Here is a 26,343-nt window from a genome sequence, read left to right on the forward strand (position 1 = left end):
AGGGCTTGGCACATGGGGACAGCACAGTTATGGGTTCCCTCTGCCTGTCATTTCTCATCTACCCATCTGAGCTTGCCTGCACAATGCAGGCATACATTACCTTGGATGGATGTGGTGGATGTGTGAGGCTCTGGTGGTCTCTGCTCCCCCTGACCAGCAGCAACACCCTTCTATTTGGAGCATGCCTGGGCTTTCTGGAGTTTATAAGCAGGCAGAATACAGGGGCCAGAGCTGCCAGCTCACACTCTCTCCCATTTTCTGGCTGTTGCGCTCCTGCGTCTTGAGCAGGCGTCAGACTCTAAACCAGCACCAGGTGCCGGGAAACCACTGAGCTCAGTTTGCAAACACTGGAGCCACAGCTATGGGATGGACATCACCCCTGTTCAACAGCATCCAGTGGACAACCACAGCCCTGATCCCCTCCATAGTGGCAGGGAAGCAGGATCTGGTGGTGAGAAGAGCAGGTTTCCAAGCGGAAAGGGCTGCCTATGCCATGCTGGGGACCAAGGGGAGACAAGGGTGACCATGACACATCAGAAAGGGTGCTGGCTGGGTTGGATGCTGGGGACTGGAGTCCAGCAGGTGATGGCAGCGTGACACAGACGGAGCTGGCAAGTTCTGGGATGCACCTGGGAGAGAGGGTGTGGCTGTTGGGCCCAGAAGGCCAGGCAGGATCTGGCCCCTCACACCTCCCCACCTTGGTGACTTGCCTTACTTGCTCTGTGGAGAACGCTGCTCCTCTCCAAGGATGGTGCCACCCAGTAGCACACCATAGATGGAGGCCTGACCCCCATCTCCCCATCCAGGGCCAACAAGGGACTGGGATCCTGCACAGCCAAGCGGCGGCAGGGGCAGCCCCCATGCCCCTGCGCCCAGGGTGTGAGTGCGGAGGCACCCAGCAAGGGCAGAGGGGTCCATGGGCACACAAGTCATTGCAAAAGGCACATCCCTGCTGTGGTCCCCTCTAACCCAGCCCCCACGAGGACCCTTCTGGGACATGCTCCTGCTCCAGGTCCTCTCTGCACCCTGGGTTCAAGGGCAGCCCCAGGCCCCAGCCAGGAGTGACACATCTCCCCGGCGGGGCAGGCGCAGGGACCCACCCCATGCTGGCTCTGCTCCCTGTGCTCCCCACGCCGCTGCTGCCTGAATTTCCACCCAGCTCCATCTGGATCTCATTGGGCTGCTGGCGCTGAGCACTGGGGTCGGGAGGTGCCAACACATGGAAGCCATTAGAGGGGCCGGTTTGAGGTCCGGGGAGGGGGCCACATGCTGAGTGTGGGGGGCTGTGCAGAGGGTCTTGTCCCTGCTGCTGGGCTGGCGAGGGCAGGGGAGATGTCCCAGGCAGCTGCCTGCATTCTCTTCTGGCACTTGACAAGGACTGGCCCGGACAAGGGTCTCTCAGCACCTCCAAGTACCTGGGGAGGGGGCTTTGGGGACCATCCCCGCTGCCTGTGCACCTCCTGCAAGGACGGTCCCCAAGCTGGCATCTCACCCAGTGCCACCCACCTCTCCTCTGGCCCAACACCACCTACAAGGGGTTCTTGCCTGTGCAGTGCCAATGCTATCCCCTTTATTGACATCACTGCCACATCCAGCCACAGCATGGGAGAGAGGGGCAGAGGGACGGGACGGGGGTCCCATCTGCCTGCTGGTGGCTGGTGGGGCGTGACGGGCAGGGCTCAGCACCCCCCTGCTCACCCCTGGGAGCCTGCACCCATGGTCCCCCTCAACACTAGGCAGTGAAGTGGGGCTGGCTCAGCATCTTATCCCCATATGTTCAGCAGCGCCCGGCAGTGAGGCTGGCCTCTCGCCCCAAGTCTGAGGTGCCTCCAGCCGGCTCCTGGCAAGCACAGGCAGCCCAAAGCTCCTGGGAGCAGAGCCTCTCTCCTTAGTGTCCATCCTGCACCCCCAGGATGCTGGGGGGCTCCAGCAATGTCCACAGCTGTGGGGTGACCCAGGAGGCGTGGGGTCCTTGGGGGCCAGCAGTGGCATCAAGTCCCACGCGTGGGCAAGCGGGTGCAGGGAGCAGGGATCGGCCAGGGCTCACTACAGGATCTGGGCCTCTGCCAAGAAAGACGGCAAGGGTCAGGGGGTGCAGTGGCCTCCCCCCCAGCCCCACACTCCCTCCCCTGCATTCCCCCCATTAACCCCCTGCACCCTGACTCACTCGGCAGTGCCTTCAAGTGGGTGGCAGCAATCAAGAAGTTGTGGGGTTTGGTCTTGTCCTTGCCATGTTTCCTCACCCGGAGCCTGGGGACAGAGCAGCGGTGGCTGAGGACCCCGAGCAGCCCCCCTGGACACCAGGACTGCCTGCATCCCTGGTGATCCCATCCGGCATCCCCATCCAGCTGTGCCCAGCTGTGCCCAGACACTCCAGTGGGTCAGCTCCAGGGCTACAGCAGGAGCTGGTCACGAGATGATAGAGCAGGGCTGGGATGGGGACAGGGACTGACAGCAGAGCCACAGCATAGCAGGGAGACCCCAGCCGTGACAAGATGAGAGGGGACCTGGGGACAGGACCAGTGGGCAGTGCGTGGGGGCAGGACTCCCAGTGGGCAAAGGCATATGGAGGGGTCTCTGCGCTGACTCTGCAGCATGAGAGTTCCCAGCAAGGCATGAGCCTTTGCGGGGATGTTAGTAGCAGCAGCATGTTTGGGGGATACGGAGAAAGGTTCCATGAACGTGGGCTCATCAGAAAGACCCCAGACAGGTTGGGCATCACCGCAGCCAGTGGGGTGAGCTGGGAAGAGGCACTGGTGTGGCAAGGGGGCAAGGGGAGCATAAACCACCTCATGGGGCTGGCAGCAAGTGTGTTTGGGCAGGGACCACAGAGCAGGGCTGGGGGGACATGGGGCACTCCATGCGGAGGGTTCAGGAGTCAGAGTGGGATGGGGACAGCAATCATCCGGACCCCTCTCCCTCAAAACCCAACCTACCAGATGAGGATGGTGATGACAAGAACAGCAGCCAGGATGAAGAAGGCGAAGATCCCGAGGGACACCAGGACAGCCATCTTCTCCAGGGGGTCGCTGTGGTCTGGGACAGAGAGACTGTCACAGCTGAGGGCTGCCACAGCCCCCGGCACCTGGGGGACCCAACTGCAAGCTCCTGGGCACCCCAGCACCCCAGACACACATGGACATGGGGCAAGAGACCCTTCCCATTGCTCTCCAACATGGGTGTGCCCAGGCAGGCAGCTGCCTGAGGGCAGTCCCCACTCCTGCCCGCCATCCCCAGCTCTACTCACTGATGGGCTCAGGGTTGGGAGCCTGGGAAGGCTCCTCGGCCAGGGTCTCCAGGCTGGCGTCTGTAGTGGTTTCTTTACTTGCTGCAGTGGCCAGGTCTGGAAGGTCAGAGGGGATGGGAAACACTCAGCCAAAAGCATGGGCAGCACCCCGGGGACCCACAGAGAGGAGCAAAGAAGGGTGGCCTTGTGCCCCAGGGATCCTACAAGCCCAAGGGTGCCCCTGTGGTGCTCTGGGAGACACACTATGCCCCGAGGCTGCTGGGGGTGGCATCCCCAAATGGCAGCAGCAGCCTGCAGTGGAGCTGGGAGATGTTTTGCCCCCTTGTAGCTCTGCCTCTCACCATGGGACCAGTTTGTGGGTGGTGCAGGGGACCAGCTCTTTGGGTCAACTTTAAGGGACCCTAAAAGATGGGACTGGCTCTGGGTGATATGTGGGGAAATGGGTGCCGTGGTGAAGGGGTTGGAGAGGGGCAGCCCAGGGTGCTGGATGTATTCTGGGGAGGGATGGCGCAACCTGGTAGGGCTGCTGGGGGCTGCAGCCTATCCCTCTCGCACCTCTGACCGGCGTTGCCCGGGCCTCAGCACTCCACTCGCTCCAGTTCCCCGCATCCAGGAAATCCTTGGCGCTGACCTGGACCACGTGCTCCAGCCCGGCGAAGGCATCCGTGATCACCTCGGACAGGTTCACTGTCTCCACCTGCACCAGGCAGAGGGGAGCTGTGGGGCAGGCAGGAGCAATCCTTGCTGCCCTCCATGGGGCAGGTCCTCATGGCCACCTTGCTCCCCTGACAGCTTTGCCTTTCTTTGCCTGCCACTTACCACAGACCAGGAGCGGTGGATGATGGGCCGGTACTGGAGACGAAATCTGAGCTGGAAGTGAGGTTCCTTGGGCCAGGAGGAGGGGTACTTCCAGCTCACATGGAGCCGCCGTGGGGCCAGGGGGATGGGCTCCACCACCAAGCCCTCCGGAGGGTCTGGCTTAACTGTGCAGGAGAGGAGAGGGAGCCCTTGTCACACTGGACTGCCATGCAGAGGGGTGTTGGTCTCCCTGCTACTGTCCAGGGCTGGATGCCGAGGGCATGGACAGAGTCCAGGACAGAGAGATGGATGGATGGAGACTCACTGATGGCCTGCATGGTGACGTCGAGGAGGCGGAAGCTGGAGCCCAGGGGGTTCACCTCGGTGATGTTCAGGCGGTAGGAGCTCCAGAACTCTGACCCATGGACCGTGCAGGTACCGGGGCGGGATGGATCCTGCAGGCACGGCCCCATGTGCCCATTCTTGTTCCTGCAGACGGGGAGGCAGGGTGGTGACAAGTCCCCCCCTGCCCGCCCTGCATAGCTTCCTGGTGCTGCCAAAGAGGTGACATGTGGGGAGACCCCCATACCAAGAGCTTGGTGGAGGAGGCAGCCCCTGTTACAGTTTAGTTGCCCTCACCCCTCCAGAGCCTGGCACGTCCCTCTGAGCATGCTCAAAGGGACCCCCTGTGAGAGACAACTTGTAACTCCCCCAAAACAGGGCCAGAGAGGAACAGGCCTGTGAGAAAAAACAGCCTGAGAGAGATAAGGGATGCGGGGCAGTGGAGGCTCTCTGAGCTGAGGAATGTCTCAAATACTCGCAAGTAGCGAAACTATAGTCACGGGGTGGATCGTGTGGAGTTTGGAGCTGATAAGGCTGCCTGGATAGCACAGGATGGGCTGGAGGAGGGAACCCTGAGGAGACAGGACGGCTCTGCTCTGGTGCATCTGGTCAAGTTTCAAGGACCATCTGTCCAGTTCATGACCTTTGCTTTATTGCCCCCAAAATGAATATTAAAGTTGACACCCCTGAATATGTTAATAAAGACTAACAAGATCATGCTAATTACATCATCCCATGAAGCACCTTACTCCTCCCCATACATGGGATACGTAGGTAACTGGGTTGACCTGGGGGACGGACCTAAGGAAAACATGTATAAATTGAGGGGGGGTGAGAAGTGAGAGGAGAAAAGAAAAAAGACATGAAGAAGTAGAGAAGACAGATACATTCCTGATGAACTCGGACAGGATCAACGCAGGAACTTGGACCAGAGATCTCTATTTCTCTATTCTCTCTATCTCCCTTCTTTCCCTTTTCCCCTTTTCCCTCACTACCATTAAGTAACACAAGGCATACTGTATTGCTTGCTGTAACTCATTATATACTTAGCCAATTATTGTGCATCCAGTTAGTACATTGTGGGAAGTTAATAAATGTCTGGACTTTGAGACTTGTCTCACCATTGTCCATTCCGTTGGGGATTTACGAATCCAAGTCACTTGTCTCCCTCATCTGAGCAGGGCACAGATGACACACCCATCCCACCCCCACAGTCCCTCCTGGGAAGGTCCCTCTCTGGGGCAAACCCTTCTCCCAGGCCCCCAGGCTTAGCTGGCTCCCCAATGGGGAACCCCAGCCCTTGCTTTACGGACCCCACTGAGGACAGTGGCGGAACCTCTGGGACAGGACCTGTCCTCAGGGAGTGCGACTGGGGTGGGAGTCAGTCCTACCTCCTCTTCTCTTCGCCCGTCAGCGACTTCTTCCTGCCATGGAGACAGTTGGAAAAGCAGATGGTGAGGATGAGGGGACAGCATGAAGCCAACCCCACCATGACCCAGAAGAGGAACAGAGGTCTCTGCATTGCAGAGCAGCCCCCAATCCCACACTGACGCACACAGGTGACACGCCACAGGGGATGGAGCTAAAACCATTCCCGGTCCTGCTGGCAAGCAGCCTGGCAGCACGAGTTGGGTGTCCCAGGAAAATGAGACAGTGGGGGTGCCCAGGAGGGTCTTCCCCAGAGGACCTCCCCTCCCTTGACCAAGGTTTCATCATGTAGCAGCAGCAAAGATCTGGGGACACCGATAAAAGCAGATCCCCAGTAGCTGGCTTTGCCCTCCCACTATGGCCCCTAAATCCCTGCTTCCCATCACCTTCTCCCTGCCAAGCCCCTGGTGCTTCATGCAGCTCCCTCCCCACCAAGCCCCCAGTCCCCAGCTTCTGTAGCTTTCAGCAGGGCTGTACTTTATGAGCTCCGGCTGACTTCAAAGCAGCCCGGTAATTTGGCCTGCCGGGATAATTAGAAGCAGCAATGTTGTCAGGGCTCCTTTCATCCTGAAGCATGCCAAAGTGCTTGGTGGCTTGCAGATGACCTGCTTCTTTTTTTATAGCCCCTCTGGTGCTGGCAGAGCCATTAGCAGGGAGGGAGCCTGCCTCTGCTGACCCCCCAGTACTGATGTTGTGCCCCACTTGGAGCAAGCAAATGCTCGGTGCTCTGCTCACCCCAAGACATGACCTGCTCCAGGATGCAGCATGGTCCTTGGGGCAGGAGGTGAACCCACGGTGTGGGTTGGATGGCCAGAAGGATTTGATGGTTATCCTTGGCTGGGACCCAGGGTTCATCCCATAAACCCCCCAGCCCGTGCCCTGTAGGGATGAATACATCACCTGTAGGTGGTGATGTATCTGGTGGGGAGGAAGGTCTCCACGCTGGAGGTCCAGGAACAGGAGAAATTCTCATAGTCAGACGCTCTGCAGGACACAAAGGGGACTCCCGGCAGGTCTGGGGTCCCAAAGGGAGCGACAGTCAGTGAGGGGTTCCCCATCCTGTAGCCCAGCTGGCACGCAGGGCCCTCTGTGACACTGTAAAGTCCCCTCCTGGCAAGCTCCTGCCAGGGGTGCGGCCACCACTGGCCCATCCCTGTGGGGCCACACATCCCCCGTACCCCAGCCTGCAGACAAGCTACTCACACCCCAGCCGCAGGGACACGGCGTGCAGGAGGCCACCATCCTCGCTGTGGCAGCTGTAGGTTCCTGCAGTGGCGAGGCTGGCACACGGCAGCACCAGGGCTCCTTGCCGGATGGCTGAGCCCTCCGGCAGTGCCGCGGCACCTGCCCGTCTCCATTGCACCGGCAAGCTGAGGAGGAGAGACCAGTCAGGCAGTGTTAGAGGACAGGGACAGTGGGTCACCTCCCCAGCCTGTAAACCATCCCATTGGATAAATCTCCCAGCGCGCACGGAAAAGACCTACCTGGCGTGGGTATCGGTGCATGACAGGGTCACGTCTGTCCCCACCTGTCCGTACTGCACACCTGGAGGGACACACACATCCCCAGATGGCTGTTAGCACCCTGTGCCACCTCATGTCAGGGCTGGGGGTCGAGGTGGGCAGCCTGGGGCTGTAACCCCCTGGGGAGCTGGGCACTGGCTGTGGGGTGTTGCTTCATGCAGCTACCATGACAGGGGACTGGGAAGGACTGGTCCCAGTTGGGGCTGGGCAATGGGCAGCTGCAGGGAGGCACTGGTCAGAGGACACCCATCACTGTGGGGCTGTGTTTTGTGGACGTCCTGACTCTGGTAGGTCCGTGCCTGCCTGGGAGAAATGGGGTGTCCCCAGGGTCCCCATGCCTGGGATGTGGGGGGCTGGGCAGGGGGCTTGGTGGGGGCTCACCTTCCTCTCCCCAGCCCTCGGGGATGGCGAGGGAGGCTGATGCCAGGGCTGCCGCGAGGAACACCATCACCCTGCCCAGGCCTGGGATGGGACTGCGCATCTGGAGGAGGCAGAGCGGGGAGGGAGAGGGTGTTATCCCCTGCAGTGGGGCAGCCAGCAGGCTCCACAGCCCAGAGCACCCCTGCAGGACCATGGACCCTGCATCTCCCTCTCGTCTCGCCCCATCCTGGCAGGGACAGCATGGGGACTGCACCGCCAGGACCCCAGATGGGACAGCTGGCAGGGTCTGTGCCACTGTCACAGCTGGTCCCTGGCTGCCAAGTCCCCATGCCTGGAGGGGGAACACAAAGAGCAAACACTGACCAGGAGCTCAGGGCTGTGTGGGCTGGCGGGATTAAGGGCTCTTTGCCATTGCAGTCCTGTGCCGGGAGCCCTGGCTGGCTCCCAGCCCTGGGGTGGTCCAAAGACCTGCGCCAGTGCAGCTGGAGCACGAAGGGACCAAGGAGAAATTCTGGCCTGTATTTATGCAGCAGAAGACAGCATTTAGATCTGAACAGGCTCACACAGCCAGGGAGAGCAGGTCTGTAGGGTACACTGTGCCAAGAGCGGGGCTGGCTGGGGGTCCCATGTTACTGCCATCCCTGCACCAGCTGCAGTGCTGATCTGTGCCCTTCCAGGCCATCTGGGGTCTCTGGACCCAGGGAGAAGGGCCCTAAAGTCCCTTCCTCCCACTCAGAGATCACCAGTGGGTCTGGGGTGAGAAGCACAGGGGATGCTGAGTCAGGGATGTGCACCCAACTGGGGTTTCCCCATCATAGCACAGCCAGCATCACCCTGTCTGTGCCAGCCAGCATCACCCTGTGGTGTCCATCCCAGCCTACATTGTTCTGCACATATCAGTCAGCGTCACCCTGTCCATCCCAGTCAGCATCACCCTGTCTGTGCCAGCCAGCACCACCTCAGAGCATCCATCCTGGTGAGCATCGTGCCATCCATATCAGCAGCATCACACTGTCCCTGTCAGCCAGCCCTGCCTGCCCCCAGCAGGCACAGACAGCTGAATCATTTCTCCCTGGAAGACCCTCCTGCCCATCCCTCATGAATGTGCAGGCCTATTTATTTACACCCATATTGTTGGGATCTGTTCTGGGCAGCAGGTGGGCAGGGGCTGAGGGCAGTGAGCTCCCTGCCAGCCCCAAGCACAGGCTGCAGCTTGTGGAGTAAACCCATGTCCCCCTGAGTCACCCAGTTCAAGAGCTGAGGGGCTCCAGGGAGGGATGCTCCAGACCTGTAAAGGCATCCCAGAGCAGTTGCCAGTTTCTCTCTGTGGGCAGGTGCCCATGGCCACAGACTAAACTAGGTGGCAAAGGAAACATGAACTACAAGGTGATATGCTGCAACCCAGCAAGTGCTGGGGGGCAGGCATGCAGCACTGTGCATCAACCCTGCCCTGAAAACACCAGGCAGCCGCAAATGCAAGCCCCAAACATAAATGATTTCATTAAACTGTCACAAGCTTTTCTTACTAAACCACCTGTAGAAATGTTCCCAAGAAGCATCAGTTAAAAGGTCTCTGACAAAACTATGTTGGTAACTAACTGGGAACATTTGGCCTGAAAGTAAAATATTTTGGTGATGGAAAAAAAAAAAACCCAAACCTAAAATACACTTAAAAGCAGCAACCAAAAATAACTGCAAACACCACGTGGGTCAGAGTTAAGGGGATGGTGCGGGGGGGAGCGGGTGAGGGAGAAGGGAGAGTGTGTTAGTGTGGAGAGAGAAATAGTTTTAAAATAAAATCGTTTCTCCCCCTGACTGCCCTGGGTTTTTGTGCAAACTCTGCAGAGGGTGAAGGCAGTGCTGCTGCACCCATTGCCCATCATGCTGCTGTGTAGCAAGGGGATATGCTCTGGGTGTTTGCTCACTGCTGACATGAGTTTGCTACGCCTCAGGGCCACTGACTTGTTCATGGCCAGTCTGGAAAAATGACCCAGCGGCTGCAATGCTGAAAGCAATCCTTCCCTACATGGATAAAGGAAGAACTCGGGGCATGGCACTATCTGCAGCCAGCTGCTGCTAAAGTCCCCGGGGAACCCTGCCCAGCCAGCCTGACTGTGGGTGGTATTGCCAACAGACGCAGAGGCACCCCAGACCCCTACGTGGTGGCAGAGGGCACCTCTGCAGACCCTGTCCCCAGCTGAATCCTAACCCCTGATCTCCACAGTGACCCCCCAGTGCCCCCCTACTGCTCACCCTGATGGCCACCCAGCAGCTTCCCACCCTTCAGCACCCTCTGTCCCAAGGCCCCCCAGTGCTCCCCATCCTCACCCACCATCCCATGAGCTCCCTGGCCTTGGATGGGTTCTTCTGGCCAGCTGGCCCCCCTGCCAGTGCATCATGGAGCAAGGCAGCACTAAGCCCCCCCTTCAAACACACACACTGGCTTAGTAAATGACCCGCCTGAGCACTGCCAAAACCTAGCCATGACCGAGCATCATCACCACAGAGAGAAGAAACAGGGCAAGCCCTTCCTCGTCTGTCTGAAGGCCACAAACAAAAGGGGAAGGAGCCGCAGAGCGGGGGAAGACCCAGAGCCCTTGCCTGTCCCGGGTGTGGTGGCGTGGCATGGGGCCAGGCACTCTGGGCCAGGCACTGCTGCAAAACAGCCTGCCCAGAAAGGATCCCCTTACTTTCTGCAACCAAACTCCCTCGCCAAGGGGAAAAACGGGCGTGAAAATGAACGTACACACATGTGCATTGTCAGGCCACCTTCCTCAGCGGCTCTGCAGCCCCACGGATGGGCACACAGGCGGAGAAAGCATCCCTCTATGCTTGCACCGGCAGTGACACATCCCAGGGACAGGGAGTCCCGGCACAGTGGTCCTGGAGCTGAGCCGGGACAGAAGGAACAATTGGAGCTTTTCTTCCTCCCCGCATGCTAATCCCGGCTCAAGAGGCATCTGCCACCCGCCCGGGGCTGGGTGACCTCCCACAGTCATGGCTGGGGCAGAGGGACTCAGGCCAGGCTGGGGCTGTGGCTTGGAGGGCAGAGGTGCTGGACTCTGATCCTTCAGCACGGGATGCCCTCCTCACCAGCTCGGACAGGGTGACCAGGCTCTGCATGGCACCCACGAATGTGAGCCAGAAATGCAAGGTGCCACTCTCCATCCTGCACTGACCCTGCTATCCTGCTGGATATCCAGCATTTGAGCTCATCCACAAGTTTTTTGGGAGCTGCGGGGAGAAATCCTGCAAACAAACCAAAAGGCTGCTGTCACGTCTCACTGCGAGCTAAAACATCCCCCAAAATCACAGCCATGTGCACTGGCACTGATGCCCACGTGGGGTGTGACAGTCCCCCCGGCCGTGGCCTGGCAAAGGCCGGCGCAGATTCCTGGGGGCGGCCAACTTTCCATTGCGCTCGGCGCTTTGAAAGAGAGTGGGTTTTGGGTTGTTTTTTCTTTTTTTGTTTTGCTTCATTTGAAGTCGCTCTTCAAAGCGAATTTAAGCCGCACGCAGAGCTGGGGGTGGTGGGGTGGGGGGACACAAGCAGATGATACCATGCCACAGGGCTGAAGATGGCAGCGGGAAGACACATGATGCTCCCCATTGAGTACAGAAAGCTGGGGTGCTTCCTAACCTCTCCCCAGGGTGATCTGGGGCAGCATCGCTGCAATAGAGATGGGGCAAATAAAACAACCCAAGAGCACTTGACAGCTCTGCCCTGCCGGAGTCACCCACCTGCAAAAAACCGCCCTGCAATGGGCAATGACTGATGCCAGCTGTCTCCAACACCTTTGAGATGGCATCACACTGTACTCCTGCCCCTGAGCTTGGGGAGCATCCCTGGCCCTGCACCCCAGGCCCTTCTGTCTGCCAGTGCCCGCTCTGGAAAACACATCCCATAGCCCGAGTCCATCCCTCTGGCCACTGATCTGCCCTGAAACCTGGCAGCATCAGTGACCTCCACCGTCATTGCATCAACATGCACCTTTGGGGTAGGGGGGAGCACTGACCCCGCTGCTGGGACAGTCCCCTGCAGCGAGCCACCCATCACCTAAATGCTGTTGGCACCCTCCCAGCCACCGGGTGCCCTGTGAAAGCCCAGCAATGGGTGCTGGCTGGGAGGGAAGCATGTCCTCTACCACCTCCAGGGCCACGGGGGCCACACACAGTCCCCAGGACCACCGGCAGCGCCCCAGGGCAACTCTTTGCCCACCTTGGCCACTGGCAGGGTGATGCTCCCCAAGGCCAAGGGGAGAGCCCTGCTCACTGTCCCCAGTCCCTTGGGGACCTCAAAAAGGGCTGCTTACCTCTGCATTGCTTCGGTGGGGTGCTGAGCACCCATGGGCCCCCATGCCTGGAGGGGGGAACCATGCCAGGCTGAGCTGAGCCAGCAACACAGACATGCACAGCTGCAGCTGGGGCAACCACAGCCAGTTTAACCTCAGTTAAACCAGTAAAACCAGTTGCAGTTTTTCCCTGTAAGCCTAGTGCAGTCCAATAAACCCCTCACCCAGCTGAATGTGGGGCTAAACCCAGTACAGTTGGGTTTAACTCAGGGCAGCCTAAACATGGGATTATACCCCATGCAGCTCAGGAGTAGGATTAAATCCCACGCAACCCAGGAACGGGATTAAATCCTGTGCAGTCCAAATTTGGGGTTAAATCTAGTGCAGTCCAAATGCATGGTTAAATCCAGCTCAGCCCAGGAGTGGGGTTAAACCCAGCTCAGCCAAAATGTGGGTTTAGACTCAGCACAGCCCAAACATGGGTTTGTGCAGCCCAAATGTGGGGTTAAACCCAGCACAGCTCAGGAGTGGGATTAACCCCAGTTCAGTCCAAACATGGGTTTAAACTCCAGCTCATCCCAAACATGGGATTAACCCCAGCTCAGCCCAAATGTAGGGTTAAACCCGGTACAGCCCAGTCATGAGGTTACACAGTCCAAATGTGGGGCTAATCCCAGCTCAGCCCAAACACAGGGTTAACCCCAGTACCACCCAGGGAACCATTTCACCTCCACAGCCAGGTACAATGCACATCTTCATCCAACCCAGAGCAATCCCCCCATGACATCCCCTGGCGATGCCAGGCTGAGCAGAGTCCCACTGGGTGTCCAAAGCCAAGCCCAACCCTCCCCTCCCCACCCCATATCCCAAGGGGTCACCTCTCTCCTCCGTGGGGCTGGCAACTGCTAGTGGGACCCAGCGCTGGGGGGCCAGAGGGCCATCACACACCTCAGCATGCTGGTGGCTTTGTGGAGGTCAGGCTCTGCTCTTACCCTGGCCGGGAAACTCCCACCCCAACACCCCGGTTTCCGCCCTCCCCTGCTCCATTCCGCGGGAAGAAGTCTCTGGCTCCCGGTTGTAAGCAGAGGCATCGGCAAGGGCCAAAACAGCGAGGGCTCTGTTAGCAGCCAGCAACCCCGACACCACGCCAGCTGGCAGTGCTGCATTCAGAGGGGGGAGAGAAGGGCCCCCCCCCCTCTGTCCCTATCCCCATACTCCCCCACCGAAGCCACGTGCCAGAGAAATTCCTAAAAATAATCTCCCAGCTGTAAAGAAACCCACCGGCACTGTAGCTACAGCACTGGTGGGTTTCTTTACAGCCGGGAGATTATTTTTAGGATGGAGGGATGGAGTCGTGGGGGGGCTGCGTCCCCACTGTCCTCAGCACAAGGTTGTGGGACGGGGACGGGCATGGTGCCGGACCCGGGGACACGGGTGGGACCCGCTGGCAGGGAGCTGGGCCACCCTGTGATTAGAGCAGGGTGGGAAAGGCTTTTCCTGTCCCGGGAACGTTTTAGGATTAGGGATATTTTTCTGCTCCTGGGCTCTGCCCAGCCTGGCAGAGGTTTTGGTGAATCCACATCTCCTCCCCCACCAAGCAGCATCTGCATCCCCTAGAACAAACTCCCTCCATAAGCTGGCCCTGGAGCTGATACAAGAACATATGCATCCACATATGTAGGGCACAGACATATATATATACGTACATACATGTGAATGCCCTGTGCAAGCCCAGCTCCTCCTGATGCTCCTGATGGAACTACAGCCTTGAGCTGGGATCTCTAAGCAGGAGAGGGGCCCCACAGCATCCCCCTGCCTGGTGCTCCCCCCATCCCTCCCCGTGCTCCAAGGCTGGCCGGTGCCTGGGAGCCATTGGGCTCAGCTCCATCCCCAAGGCACGAAGGCGCCCGGGTCAGCCAAAACGCTGCGGGGCGGCAGGGCCAAAATAAACAGTTCACCGTACGCTCCCCCAGCTAGCAATTTGCTGTCACTCCTTTTGCAAAACAAAATCCCTTTTGGGCTGGAGAGGGATTTCTGGTGTCATTAAGGGCCACCTGGGCAGCCAAAAAAAGCCACCACCAAAGGGTGGCCCATTAACCCTTTGCACCCCACTAGCAGTGTCCCTGTGTGGGGGAAGGATGGCAGTTGCAGACCCCCAGCAATGTATGATGTGGGGATGCTGGTCCCAGGCTCTGGCACCTGGTGGGATAACCATGGCCTGTCTTCTCCAAGTTTGAAGGCAACCCCGCCTGCTTTGCTGAGGGGAGGCAGCCCAGGGGATGCAGCAGGGTGCAAGGCACATAGCAGGAATGGAGGCTGGGGAAACAGTATCTGTGCCCCCCACCTCGTGCCAGGTCAGTCAGATGACTGCCCCCAAACCAAAATGAGAGGTGGACAAGTGTCAAGAAGTAGGGGGAAAGCTGAGGCAGAAGCCCACCACTGAGGCTGGGGGTTGCAGTGAAGGGCCAGGAGATGGGGGCTGAGTCCTGCCTAAGTTGAGAATGTTGGAAAAACACTGTCCGGCTCGTTTTCTGCTGGGGGAAAAAAACACCCAGCCAAGTTCTCCTGAAAGATTAAGTGCGATCGTATCCGAGCTGGGGGAAAGCAGGGCAGCGTGGTGAGCGTGCTGACACATCTCCTTCCACGATGCTGGAGAGACGCCCTGGCCCTGCTTGGGGCCAGCTCTGTTTACAGGCTCCTATTGTCTCTTTTTTTCCTTTTGGGTTTTTTCCCCCCTCCTCCAATGTTATAGTTCAGCGTAAACAAAAGCAAGCAGCCTCTCACTCCAAACATTTCAGCCATCCCAAACTTTCTCCGGAGGGGGGCTGCCCGTGGAATTTTCCTCGTCCAAAAGAATTTCGAAATGTTCCCGTTGCAGCCTGCTCTGACTGGAGGCCAAGGCAGCTCTGAAATCCTTCACAAAACGCTCGAGCTGCCCTCTGCACAGTCCTGGCTCTGGCTGGAGGCACCAAGGACCAGCAGCTGCTGTGCCCCAAAGCGCTGCCCCCCCCCCCCCGCCCCCCCCCCCCCCCCGCCGCCCCCATGCACATGGAAACCTTCCAGCCTGGCACACTTGCTGGAGGGGTACAGAGGCACGTCCCAGCCTGTACATCCCTCACCACCCCAGCTCATCACCTGAAGGGACCCAGCAGGTCCTAGTGAGGCCAGATCCTACTTTTTATATTTTAAATATAAAACATAAACTGCTGCAACAGTTATTATTGCCCTGAGATCACGATGCTGGTGCAAAGTGCTTGGGTACACCAGGGGTGAATGTGGAAGGGGATGTGTGTGGTGTACACCCCAAAGCACACAGTATTTCCCTTTGCAGGCAGCATCTCTACAGCACCAGCGGGACGGGAGAGGGTAAGGCAGCTGCCAGAGCTCCTGGGAAGAGCAGTCAGTAGCATCCCAGGCACTGGGAGGGCAGTTTGCATCAGTGCCGCCTACTCGCTGCTTGGGCAGATGAAGGAGGGGATGGCGTGCTGCATCCATCCCTGAGGATGGAGCAGGGGCACAGCGCTATGCCCTGCCCATCCCTGGGAGATAGTGCATGGGACAGAGGAGGAAATGTCCTCCAGGATGAGCCACGGTGCTGGATGCCACCCAAAGGTGCTTACTGCTCCTCACTGGCCCACATCACCCTGTTGGGGTGTGCACCCCAGGCCCAGAAGAGGTGGGACCCCACTGTGGGCAAGCAGAGACCCCCAAGAGCTCTCTTGGCTTTGGCTAGGCACAGATGTGGTGTGAAACCCATGGGACCCTGGCATGGGGCTGCCAGCTCTGTTCAGCCTGTTGGCAATGGGGGCACCAATTGGTGGTCCCCAAAACAACTGGAGAGAGAAAAGTCCAGACAAAAAGCCCTACAAGAAAGTCAGCAGTGATGGGAAGAAGCACCCGAAGCTCAGCCCAGCGTGGATTTGGCTGTCAGTGCAAGCTATTGTGGTGGCCTGGCACATTGATGTCCCCTGCTCATTTTCCCAAAAGGTCCCTGGACGGGTGTCACCAGGTAGGTGGTCCTGCAGCCTGACACACACCCAGGCACACTGGGGACACCCTGCATCCTCCCTCCCTGGGCACATGCAGATTTTGGGGGCTGCGACCCCTTGATGCCCCCAAGCTGTCACCCCAGGAGAGCAAAACCTCTCTGGTACCCATTGCACCCTCCTCCCACAGCATCCTGCCCTGGTGGGCACTGAGCCCTGTGCCACCGATGGAGCACTGGCGCAGGGCAGATACCTCAGCTCCACGATGGATAGGGGTCTTGCTGTGGGATGGGGCTCCACCGGGTGCCCCCACTGCCTCTGAACCATCTCCACACGCTGCCTCTCTGGGCTCTCCTCCTCTGCGAAGGCTGTTTGGTGGCTTGGCGTGGGAGCAGCCCTACCCCCCCTGCCAGCAGCCCCCTCCCCTATAAAGGGGCCAGGCAGCGGCTGTGTGGGGAGCAGAGCCCCCGGCATAGCAGATGGGGTCTGTAAGGCGAGGCTCCCCCAGGTGTGTTTGCCTTGGCCAGGGCTCAAGCCTGTCTAATTAGAGCTATAGAAAACATATATTAAAAAAAAAAAGAGGGGGGAAAAATAATCCTCTCCCCTGAACTGGGGCCCAGGGTTTGGCCGGGGTTTCTCGTCAGGCCAAGCGCAAGCGATACAGGCTCCGCTGGCAGCAGCCCGGGGAGGGAGGGGTGTTTGTGGATATTAAAATGCAGTCGTAAAGGAGAATAAAAGGGCAGCCTTGTTTCAGAATGAGTCTCCGAGGCTTTCCCCTCTCCCGGCATGCTCGGCACCTGGCCGACAGCATGAGCAGTTCCCCCTTCCCACAGCACCCCCCAGCCACCCCCAGCTCGCCCAAGGATCGGGGTGCTTCTGGCGAAACCCCAACCCTCACAGGGTGAAGCCCAGCACCTTTGGGTGGAAGCAGATTTGGGAGGCCCCCCCTCTGCAGCCACCCGCACTGGGTTAAAATTACAGTTGGTGCTTCTGGAAAACCCACCCCTGCACATCCCTTTCTCCACACCCCCACAAATCCCTGCCTTCCCCTGCCCACTGCCTTGCCTGCGTGCAGCTAAGGCTGCCTGGCCCCAGCTGCTTGGCAGCAGCCACATGGCAGCACCGCTGGTATTTCACTGCCTGGCCTCTCCCTGCCTCCCTGACGGAGGCAGAACAAGCTGGACGGTGTTTTGGCCGAGGCAACCTAAAATTAGCCCTGGGCACCCAACAGCCCCAGTGCCTGCGCAGAGCAAGAGGCCATGGCAGGGACCCATGTGGCTCCTTGGCACCTTGGGGTCTCCTCCCATTCCCAGCAACCCACAAACCTCTGCAGAAGCCCTTTTCTTGGGACATCTCCCCAGATCCATCCATGAAGTGGGATGCTGCCTCCCTGCAGCATCTCCTCTCCCTCCATACCGCCATGCCCAGCTCCAAAAAGTCATGCCAGGAGGTTGGGGAGCAGCCGTTGGCATCAGTCCATTAAGGGTGGCCCTGCTCGGCCATTGATGCCCGGCACATGTCTGGCTTCACTGCTGCCCTCTGCCCCCTCTCCAGGGCAGCAAGGAGGGGACAGTGGGCTCTAAGCCCAGAACCACCCCCATCCATCCCTGCCCCATCCCTCCCCCTTTTCCCTGGCAGCATCCCAAAAGCACAGCCTCACTGAGCCCCCTGTCCCCCCGGCTCGTGGGGACCCTGGGCACACCCCGTCTCCAGCCACGGCCCAAATGACTAACGCCACGGCAAGCAAGCCGTGTGCCGTCCCTTGGCTGCGCTCCCTCCCCGTGGCGGTGAAATCACGTCTGGAGAAAGCATGGGGAGGGAGCCGCCGGGTCCCCCCCCGCTGCTTCCCAGCGAGGATGCTCGCTCCCTGCCTGCTGGCCGGCTGCCCCCACTCTGCAAACCCTGCATCCCAACAGAGGGATGCTCCAGGCATGCAGCCTGCAACAGAACCACACATCCCATCTCCTCCTCCTCCCATAGCAGCAACCCACCCACAGAAATGGCTGCAGGATGTGGAAACGCAGCAGCAAGCCCCAGGCACTCATAAAAGTGCTCCCAGGGAGAGGGCAGGAACCTCTAACCTCCCTCTAACATCTCTCACAGCAATGCAACCCCGCCAGAGCCTGGGAGGGCAAGTGGGGGCGGAAGGGGGACCACTGACACCCACCATGGCGGAGCAAACTGGCTCATGGAAGGAGCCAGTAGCCCTGTCAGGCTGAAAACACCCCTGGGCAGCACCAGAGGGGACGGTGAGGGATGGGCCACTGCTGCTCGCCTCCGACCTGGCACGCGGCACGCGCCGGCTGCGATGGGGGTGACTAATGCGGCTCTTTAAACGCCTCCGCCGGCACGGGAGCGTGGCTCCGGGTTAGGGTTTAATTATCTGCCTTCCTCCGCAGCCCGCGCTATCCTCTTGCTGAACCACCATGGGGACCCCAGGGATGTCGTCCATCCCCCCCCTGGCTGGGGCTGCTGGCACCCAGCGAGCGGGGCCGCAGCGGGGAGCTGGCCAGGAGCACGCCGAGGCTGCAGCTGGGGGCTATAAAAAGCACGGCTGTGGTATGCAGCGAGGCACTGAGAGGGGAATAAAATAAAATCAGGTGGTGGATGAGTCGGACGCTTGCTTCTGCACCAGGACTGGCTCCAGTGCTGCTCCCCATCATCTCTTCCCTGCTCCCTGCCCGGCCGACAGCCTGGTGAGGACAGGGCAGAGCGGAGACCTGAGATTTGGCAAAGGACACAGGGCTGAGTTGGCAGGCGACGGAGGGGGACAAGGCTGGGGGAACGATCGCTGGCTCGGGCATGTGGGCTCCTGCCTGGGATGGAGGCATCGCAGCCACCCCTTGCCCAGCCCAAAGGCGCCGGATCCGGGCACCCAGCCTCCTGGTAGCTTGCACCAGAGGATTAACTGTGCCCGGATTCACAGCCAGAGGTGCCTTTGCCAGGAGAGGGCTGGCGCACGGACAGCGAGAGTGGGCGCCCCATCATCGCCCAGCACCCGGGTCCCAGTGGGGACCTCACCCAGAGGGGACAGTGACAGCACAAGCTGGGGACAGACACGGCTCCCATTGGGCTGGTGGGAGCTCCCTGGTCAGGGACACGCCGTGTTTGCACAAGCCTGAGCGGGGGAAGGTCAGATTAATTTTAAACCTGAATAAACAAGGAGAGAAGGCAACGCCAGAGCTCGCCCTTCCCGGTGGGGATGCCCAGCAGTGGGGCACAACACCCACGGCAAGGAGTACCAGCAGGGCTCAGCCCCGGGGCTCACATCACCCTAGGAGAGCCAGGACAGACCCAAATCCCAAGCCCAGGGGCCTCCCTTTTCCACAAGGAGCTCCCGGCTGAGTCAGTGCTGGCAGTGGGGAGAGCGGCTCCCCCTCGCCTTTGCAAAATCCCTCTGGCCTCCATGGGGAAGCACACACCCCGGGACCCCCATCCCACCAGGAACAGCACCAGGGCTCATCTGTCCCCTGGCCACCGTGTACAATGTGGTCTTGGGAAACAACCAGGAGGAACAAAAAAAATATAATAAAATTGTTTGTGGGTCAAAAGGAAAATGGAAAAAATAAAAAAAGTTTGTGCTTTTCATGCCAAAAGGAAAATGAAAACCAAAACATTTTGTTCTAAATGATAGGCCTTGTTTAGTTTTCAGTGGTTTTACTTTTTTAAAATGGTTTGAGTTAAATTGAGCTAAATTTGGCTTCCAAACATTACCTTGGGGCGGGGAATAAAATAAAATTAAAAAAAAAATAAAATCAAAACATCTCATTTGGAAAATGTCAGAGTGAAACGCCACGGCTTTTCCAGCCCTGGGAGAGCCGCAGCCGGGCGCTGAACCCAGTCTCAGCTCACAGCTTGTGAAGGCCTCCCCAAAGCAGCCTTTTTTTGTAGAAAATAAAGCAGCTGCTGTGCTGATTGACAGCCAGGAGGGCTCGTGCTCTGGTGCCCGGCTCCCATCAGGGATGTCCCCTCTGCCCGTGCCGGTCCCCAGGACTTGCCAGGGCATGGATAGACCCCACTGTAGCCGGCAGCCATGCATGTGAGCCGAATCCGAGCCGAGTTGCTCTCCAAAACTCTCTTTAAATGTCTTTTCTATTAGGTCAGCATTCCTGCGTCGCCCGGGGAAGGTGGTTACGGCCGGCAGCCCAGCACACAGGCTCCTCGGTGCTGGCTGCTGGCTCTCCGTCAGTAAGCAGCCTGCCCACGCTATTAAATTACTGAGAAAAATGGATCGTTTCACCAAAAATTAGGTGCAGGAACCTCTTGCGCGGTGGCAAGGCGAGCTGGTAATTGGAAATTCATAGAGCTGGCCACAAATGCTGCCTCCGGCTCCACTCCACCCTCCTCTGGTTGCGGCAAGGGATGGTGGAGAGGCGTCTGCTGCCATCCCTGAATTGCCACTGCTGATGGAGATGCAGTTGCCACGTTGCCGGCAGCACTGTTGAGATCCCCCATGTGCCCCAGGAGGGTTAAAAGCTGCTGCGGTGTCCCTCTGCCCTTGGTCAGTGGGGAAAACAAGTGGAAAAAAAGCTCTCAGGTCCCTTTCCAGGCACTGGAGGAAGAAAATCCTCTATGCATGGCTGGACCCGCTCGCCATTAACCACCCCATTGGGGACATGTCTCATGGGAACATTGTCTGGGGATGCCCCAGCACCCATCTCGCTCTTCCACCTGCTCCCCGGCATGAAAACCAAGATGACCTTCCCCATGGACCTGGCCTTGCTTACATCCTTCACCCATCCCATACACAGCACAAGCGCCGCTGCTGCTCCATCTGAGTCCAGACATCTCAGCATCCTTCTCCTGGACCACTCCAAGTCCAAACCTCAGCGCCTTGCTGGCTGGGTGGAGCCCTCCAAGGCATCTCCGGGGCAAACCGCCTGGCTGTCAGAGCTGCCAGAGAGCCTGGCGTCTATCTGCAGCCTCCGGTTGGGAAGGAGGGATGGGGACGTGCATCAGAACAAGAGCTATGTCAACAGGATGCTCCGGAGACTGGCCCACGGTCACAGGCACTGGGTGGCCGCATCCTGTTCCTTGCATGCACTGCCTGCCCAGCAGTCAGGAAGCCTGAGGCACTGAGCTGTCTTTTGGGTGCTGGGGTGCAAGGACCATGGGCACAGACCCAGCTGGAGAGGGGAAATGGAGCCGGGCGCAGAATCAGGGAGGCCAGGGAAAAGGGGTGCTGCCCCGGGTGCAGCCATGCTCCAGCTATAAAGCTGCAAAATTCAAAGCTGAGATGGGGTGGAGCACCCTCAGGGGAGCTATGAAACAGCCTTCTGGGAGCCTTGCAGGAGCTAAAAAGATCAAAAGCAGCCAAAGCAACGAGGAACCCCCTGGGGGTTGTGTGTTGGCCCGTGCAAGACAAGGATGGAGCAATAGCTGGTTGGGTCCACCAGCTCCTCCTAAGCCTTGAGGCCTCGGGCAAAACTCATGGAAAGCAAAGGAAAGGCTCCTGCAGACCTCTCCAGGGGCTGATGGCTGGCCCTGCCCCTGCAAGAAAGTCTGGGGAGATGCCAGCTGGCCTGGGTACCCTACGTGACAGCAGCTTTCGCAAAGCCAAGCCGGGCCACCGCGGCTGACCATCCCTGGGGACATTTGCGGGGCTGTTGCAGCACAGCTGTTGGGAGCCCTGTCGCAACACCAGCACGGCGCAGGGCCGGCTCACGATGGAGACCCCGCATGACGGCACTTTTTGTTTTTTTCTAGCTACTTTTGCAGGAAGGCGAAGGCTGAATCGTGCCTCTCATGATGTTATTGAATTCAAGTGGCACTTGCTGACCTTCACCAAAGAGGGGCTGGCGAGGTCCCTGGCTCCAGCTGCGGTTATCGGTCTGGCCAGGATGAAGTACGTGGTGCTGTTGGTCCCAAAGGAAGGGGCTGGTGAAAGCACAGGAAGGAGAAGGAAACAGCTGGATGGGCATTGCCGCACCAGCCCCCGGGTATGTGCTCCAGGGATGCTGTGCCAGCCCCATTGCCTCCCACGTGCTTTTCTGCAGGGACATCCATACCCTTAGGGCTGCCAGCAGGATGGTAGGCAGCAGCCCTGAGCCCTGTTCGGGGCTTCCCAAGGTGATATGGGACTCAGAAGCAGTGCCTTTCTGCTGAAGTCAGAAGACCCTCCGCAAGCTGCCGCAGAGATGATGCTCCCCCGAAGCTGGCAGCTTCTCCCATCCCCTCTTCCCCTTGGTGTGCCTCCAGCGTCGTCTCTTCAACAAGGCTCGGGATCCCTTGTTTTCAATTTAGGAGGTGGGGTAAACCAGAAGATGCCCAAATAACCTTCTTTCCACCATCAGGATTTCATGAAGGGTGCCCTAAACTTATCCACCTCTCCCTACAAGGCAATCTCTGTGGGTCCATAACTGTTTTAATTAGGCTGTCTCTATTTTGGCCGTCTCTATATTGAAAGGAGGGGACCAGAGCCGAGCACCCTCTGGGGAGCCCCAGGTTGATTTCCAAACCACTTCCAGCATCTTCCCGTCTCCTGGTTGATACACTGTCTTACAAGCGGTCCCCTGGCCATCACCACCTGCACAGGCCAGCCACACCTCTAACCATGCCAGGTCTTACCCAAGGTCCCTCCAGCCTGTTGTCCTCTCCAAAAGCATCTTCAGGAAACGTGTACGGGCAGGGCACTGGCAGATGTGACCTTCCGCTGGCCAGACACTTCCAAAATCCCTCGTAAGCTTTTTCAGCAATGATCAATCCCCGCTGGAGCAAGCCCAAGCTCTGCTGATCAGATGTGACCACAGTGCACAGTCCCAGTAGGACGGAGGTGAATCAGGTCTTGATAGACTTCTTGTCCCTCTTCTCCTGGATCTCCCCCACCCCAAACACCAGAGGAGGAGGAGAGGTTTACCACGTTTTCTTCCCATGTCCCAGACTCATACCACTGGAGAGCAGGAAGAATCACACCTTTCTGCTCAGCCCTACGCCTGTACTGGAGAGCCTAGCACATGGTCCAGGGGCTGTGGGTGCTGTGACTGTCTGAAAGAGCCTGAAGCTCACCCTGTCCCACTCCCCTGCCAGGGTGAGTCAGAGACTTGACAAGCAGCCAGACTTGGGAGATAATTCCTATTAACACGCTGATCCCTGACACCACAGACCTGCTTCTAATTTCCAGAGGAATTTTCCTTTTTCCATGGAAATGATCCATGGGAATCTGTCTGTTGGAGAAGACGACTCAACCACAACTGCAAGGCATCTGCACCCTTCCCCACCTTCACAGCCTGGATGGGAAGAGAAAATCATCACTGGGAGGTACAGAGAGATCTGCTGGTAAAAAAGGGTCGTAAGGTCACTACATCCCCGGCTGGAGAGATTTGGTGATTTTCACACATGCGATGCTGTTGTAACCACAGGAACACTTAGAAAAACCAAAAGCTCTCTAAACATCCCAGCGAGTCACCCCAGACATCCCAGGGCTAATTCCTGATGCTGGCTTTGTATCAGCATCCCAAATACCGGCAAGGCCCCGGCACACTGCCCGTAGGGAAGAGCTCCCGTCCCATCCAAGCTCCGTCCTTGGATACTTCTTCAGCAGGGGCAGAGCCACCCTCTCCCATGCTTGAACAAGAAGAGAGGAAACAAGCTGGGAGAGGTGCTGAAATTTTCCAAAGGGAGAAAAGCAGAGCCACAAGCCAGCACCTGCTCCCTCCTGTGGGAAGCATCTCGCAAGGGGTTTTCCTCCAGAGCCAAACCCGCGGGAGAAGAGGAGGCAAGAATCCTTCAACTTGTTTAACCTAACGAGGAAGCTATAAATACAGCAGGGTAAACACCGGAGAGAGAGAAGAGGTCTTGAACTAAAAGCACAATGTTGGCACAAACCCACGGGGGAATAAGCTCTCCAGGAACACATTTGGCAGGAAACCGGAGGGAGGTTGAGCCCTGCATGAGCAGGAAGAGTCTGGAGTCGCTTCTGAACGTGAGCGGAGCAGAAAGACAGGGTTTGAACTGAGTGCTCGGCTAGTTCATGGCAGGTGAGGGTGCTGCACACTCACCATCCATGGGGGTTTCCCCACTCAGGATGGTCCAGGCAAGGCGGTGGAGAAGAAGAGGAGGCAGGGTACCTGCGGGCTAGGGGATGCAGGTGTGGGCTGCCTGGGTGCCCACCCAGCATGATGGCTTCTGATAAACCCAGCAGCTGCAAAAGGGAACTGCTGCTGCTGCCACGATGAAGACGGCGGGGAGACTTGCCGCGCCATGAGTCATTCATTCATCCTTCACAAACAGGGCCCGAACTCAGCCAAGCATCCTCCTCCCCCCACTGCCGGGACAGCTCTCTGGGATGGGGAAAAAGTGGCTTATCAGATATAATCAAGTCAAGTTTTCCTTTCCCCGTGAGGTTCCTGTTCATGGAGCAGGAGGCAGGGAAAAAACGGAGCTGCTCTTCTCACTTCCTCCAGGCAGTGTCTGCCTTCAGCTGTAACCCCCAGGGACCACTCCCCCCCACCCTACTGCACCCCACATCCCCTGTTCACCCACTGCTGGTGACATCCAGCCTTGCGCACAACCCTGCTGTCACTGCTCAGCCCCTGTCCCCTGACTCTTGTCCCAGTTCGGCTGCCAAGGTCAATTCGCAGCTCTGCGGAGAGGAGATACGGCCCTTTTCACTCTCCCAAAAGAGAGCCAGGTCGTGGAGCAGAGGGTGCGTGGGTACTGGGGGGGGACATTATGACCATTTCCTGTCCCCATCCCTGCTCCGGGAGGGACCTCCGCCAGCTCAGAGCTCCCCGTGAAGCTCCTCTGCCCCATGCCAGGCTGGGATGCCATGGGCTCCGTGCGTAACCACGCTGAGACCTGCCCTCCTGTAAACAGGCAGAGTGCAAACACCCCACCTCCTCCTGCAAACGCGGTGGCCAGACGTGGCTGCAGCCTGCAAGGAGCGGGCACCTCCCAGCACCCCCCAAAGTGCTTGGCCAGCCCCGGGGTGGCTCAGCACCATCTACACCACCAACGCCAGTCGGTCCAACCCTGGTTTGGGCACGGCAACATGTCTGAGAGCTGCTGCAGCTCTGGGTTTCTCTCCATGGAGACCAGGCACAAGGAAAATGAGATTTCCAAGGCATCCCCAGGCCCCATCACAGTGGGGTCTCGGTTTGCTGAGAGCAATGTCTGAGACAAGCTCAGCCCTGTGGCCCCCTTTGACACTCTTCACCAGCCCGGAGCCAGAGCTCAGAGTGGACCTGGGGGGTAGCACTGCCAGCCTGCGAGGTTGGCAGTGGACACAACCCAGGGCTGGCAGAGGACAGAGGAGTTGTGATTGAAGCAGCATCCCGGGGCAAGGAGGGACAAAGCAGACAGAGAGCCCTGCCAGTGCCCGCGCATGGGAAAGCGCCTCTTTCCGCGCCTCTCGTAATTGGGAGCAGCTTTTCTCTCCCTGGACCCCCCAGGAGAAGAGGGGGCCCTGCCAGGGGGGCGCTTTGACTGGTGTTGTTCCACCCTTTCTCCAGAAAACTCCCCCTGGAGACGGAGGGGGTGTCTAAATTCGGGGTGTGATGCGGGGAGAATCTCCGGAGGCCCGGGAAGGGGCTCAAAGATCCCACCTCGGCAACCCCGTCCATCCCCCGCGCATCTCCGGGCAAGGCAGAGGCGCGCCGGGCGGAGAAGGGGGAGCAGCACCGGGTACCCCCACGGCAGGCAGGGGGAAAGCGGGAAGGCGAGACCCTCCCAGCTACTTTGCGAAGGGACACACACACCCACACACGCACCCCCAACTTTCCCCGTACGAGCAGCACGGGGTGGGGGGAGCCGCCTGCCTGCGCGGCGCCGGCAGCCTGCCCGCAGCCGCACGCCCCTCACCGCGGCGTCGGGGCGGCGGCGAGCCTTTTTCTCTCGGGGCGCGGGGGGACGGGACACACACACACGCTTTCCTACCTTCCTGCGTGGCACCGCGGCTATGTGTCCATGGCGCTCGGCGGAGCGGGTCCGGCGGCGGGAGCGGGGCGCCCGCACCGGGCTGGGCTGGGGCCGGGAGCGCGGGCGGTGCGAAGCCGCCGGGGCGGCCGGGGCCGCCGCCGCTCCATTGGAGCAGGGCGCTGCCAATCTGCCGCCACCGCCCCGGGACGCTTCCTGTCTGCGAGCCGCCCCCCGTAACCGGGGCGGCTCCGGGACGGCTCCCCCAGGTCCCCCACGGGGTGCGCGGGGTGTCCTCCCCCGCCCACGACCACCGCTCCCCGCCCGGGGTCCGCCCCGAGGGGCTGGGCTGGGGATCCCCCCGGGGCGACCTGGAGCACGGTGCCCCCCACCCCTCCGGAGCACAGGGGTCCCCCCGGGGCGCAGGGACACCCCCCCCTCCACGGGGCAGCACCTCTTGCATTGGCCGACCCTGCCTGCCCCTCTCCCGGCAT

General features: G+C 59.2%; 1 protein-coding gene across 1 annotated transcript; it reads right to left on the reverse strand.

Moving 5' to 3' along the window:
- Window positions 1–1,548: 1,548 nt before the first annotated feature.
- Window positions 1,549–26,343, reverse strand: IL11RA (interleukin 11 receptor subunit alpha). Its single transcript, XM_074813205.1, is given in 16 exon segments — window positions 1,549–2,063; window positions 2,168–2,250; window positions 2,937–3,036; window positions 3,248–3,343; window positions 3,803–3,944; window positions 4,067–4,230; window positions 4,371–4,534; window positions 5,779–5,811; window positions 6,716–6,830; window positions 7,019–7,185; window positions 7,300–7,360; window positions 7,720–7,819; window positions 25,871–25,954; window positions 25,956–26,104; window positions 26,107–26,278; window positions 26,281–26,343. Coding segments are annotated over 16 exon segments (1,710 nt in total). The 3' UTR covers window positions 1,549–2,046.

This window comes from Strix aluco, chromosome Z (genome assembly GCF_031877795.1).
Source record: "Strix aluco isolate bStrAlu1 chromosome Z, bStrAlu1.hap1, whole genome shotgun sequence".
NCBI lineage: Eukaryota > Metazoa > Chordata > Aves > Strigiformes > Strigidae > Strix > Strix aluco.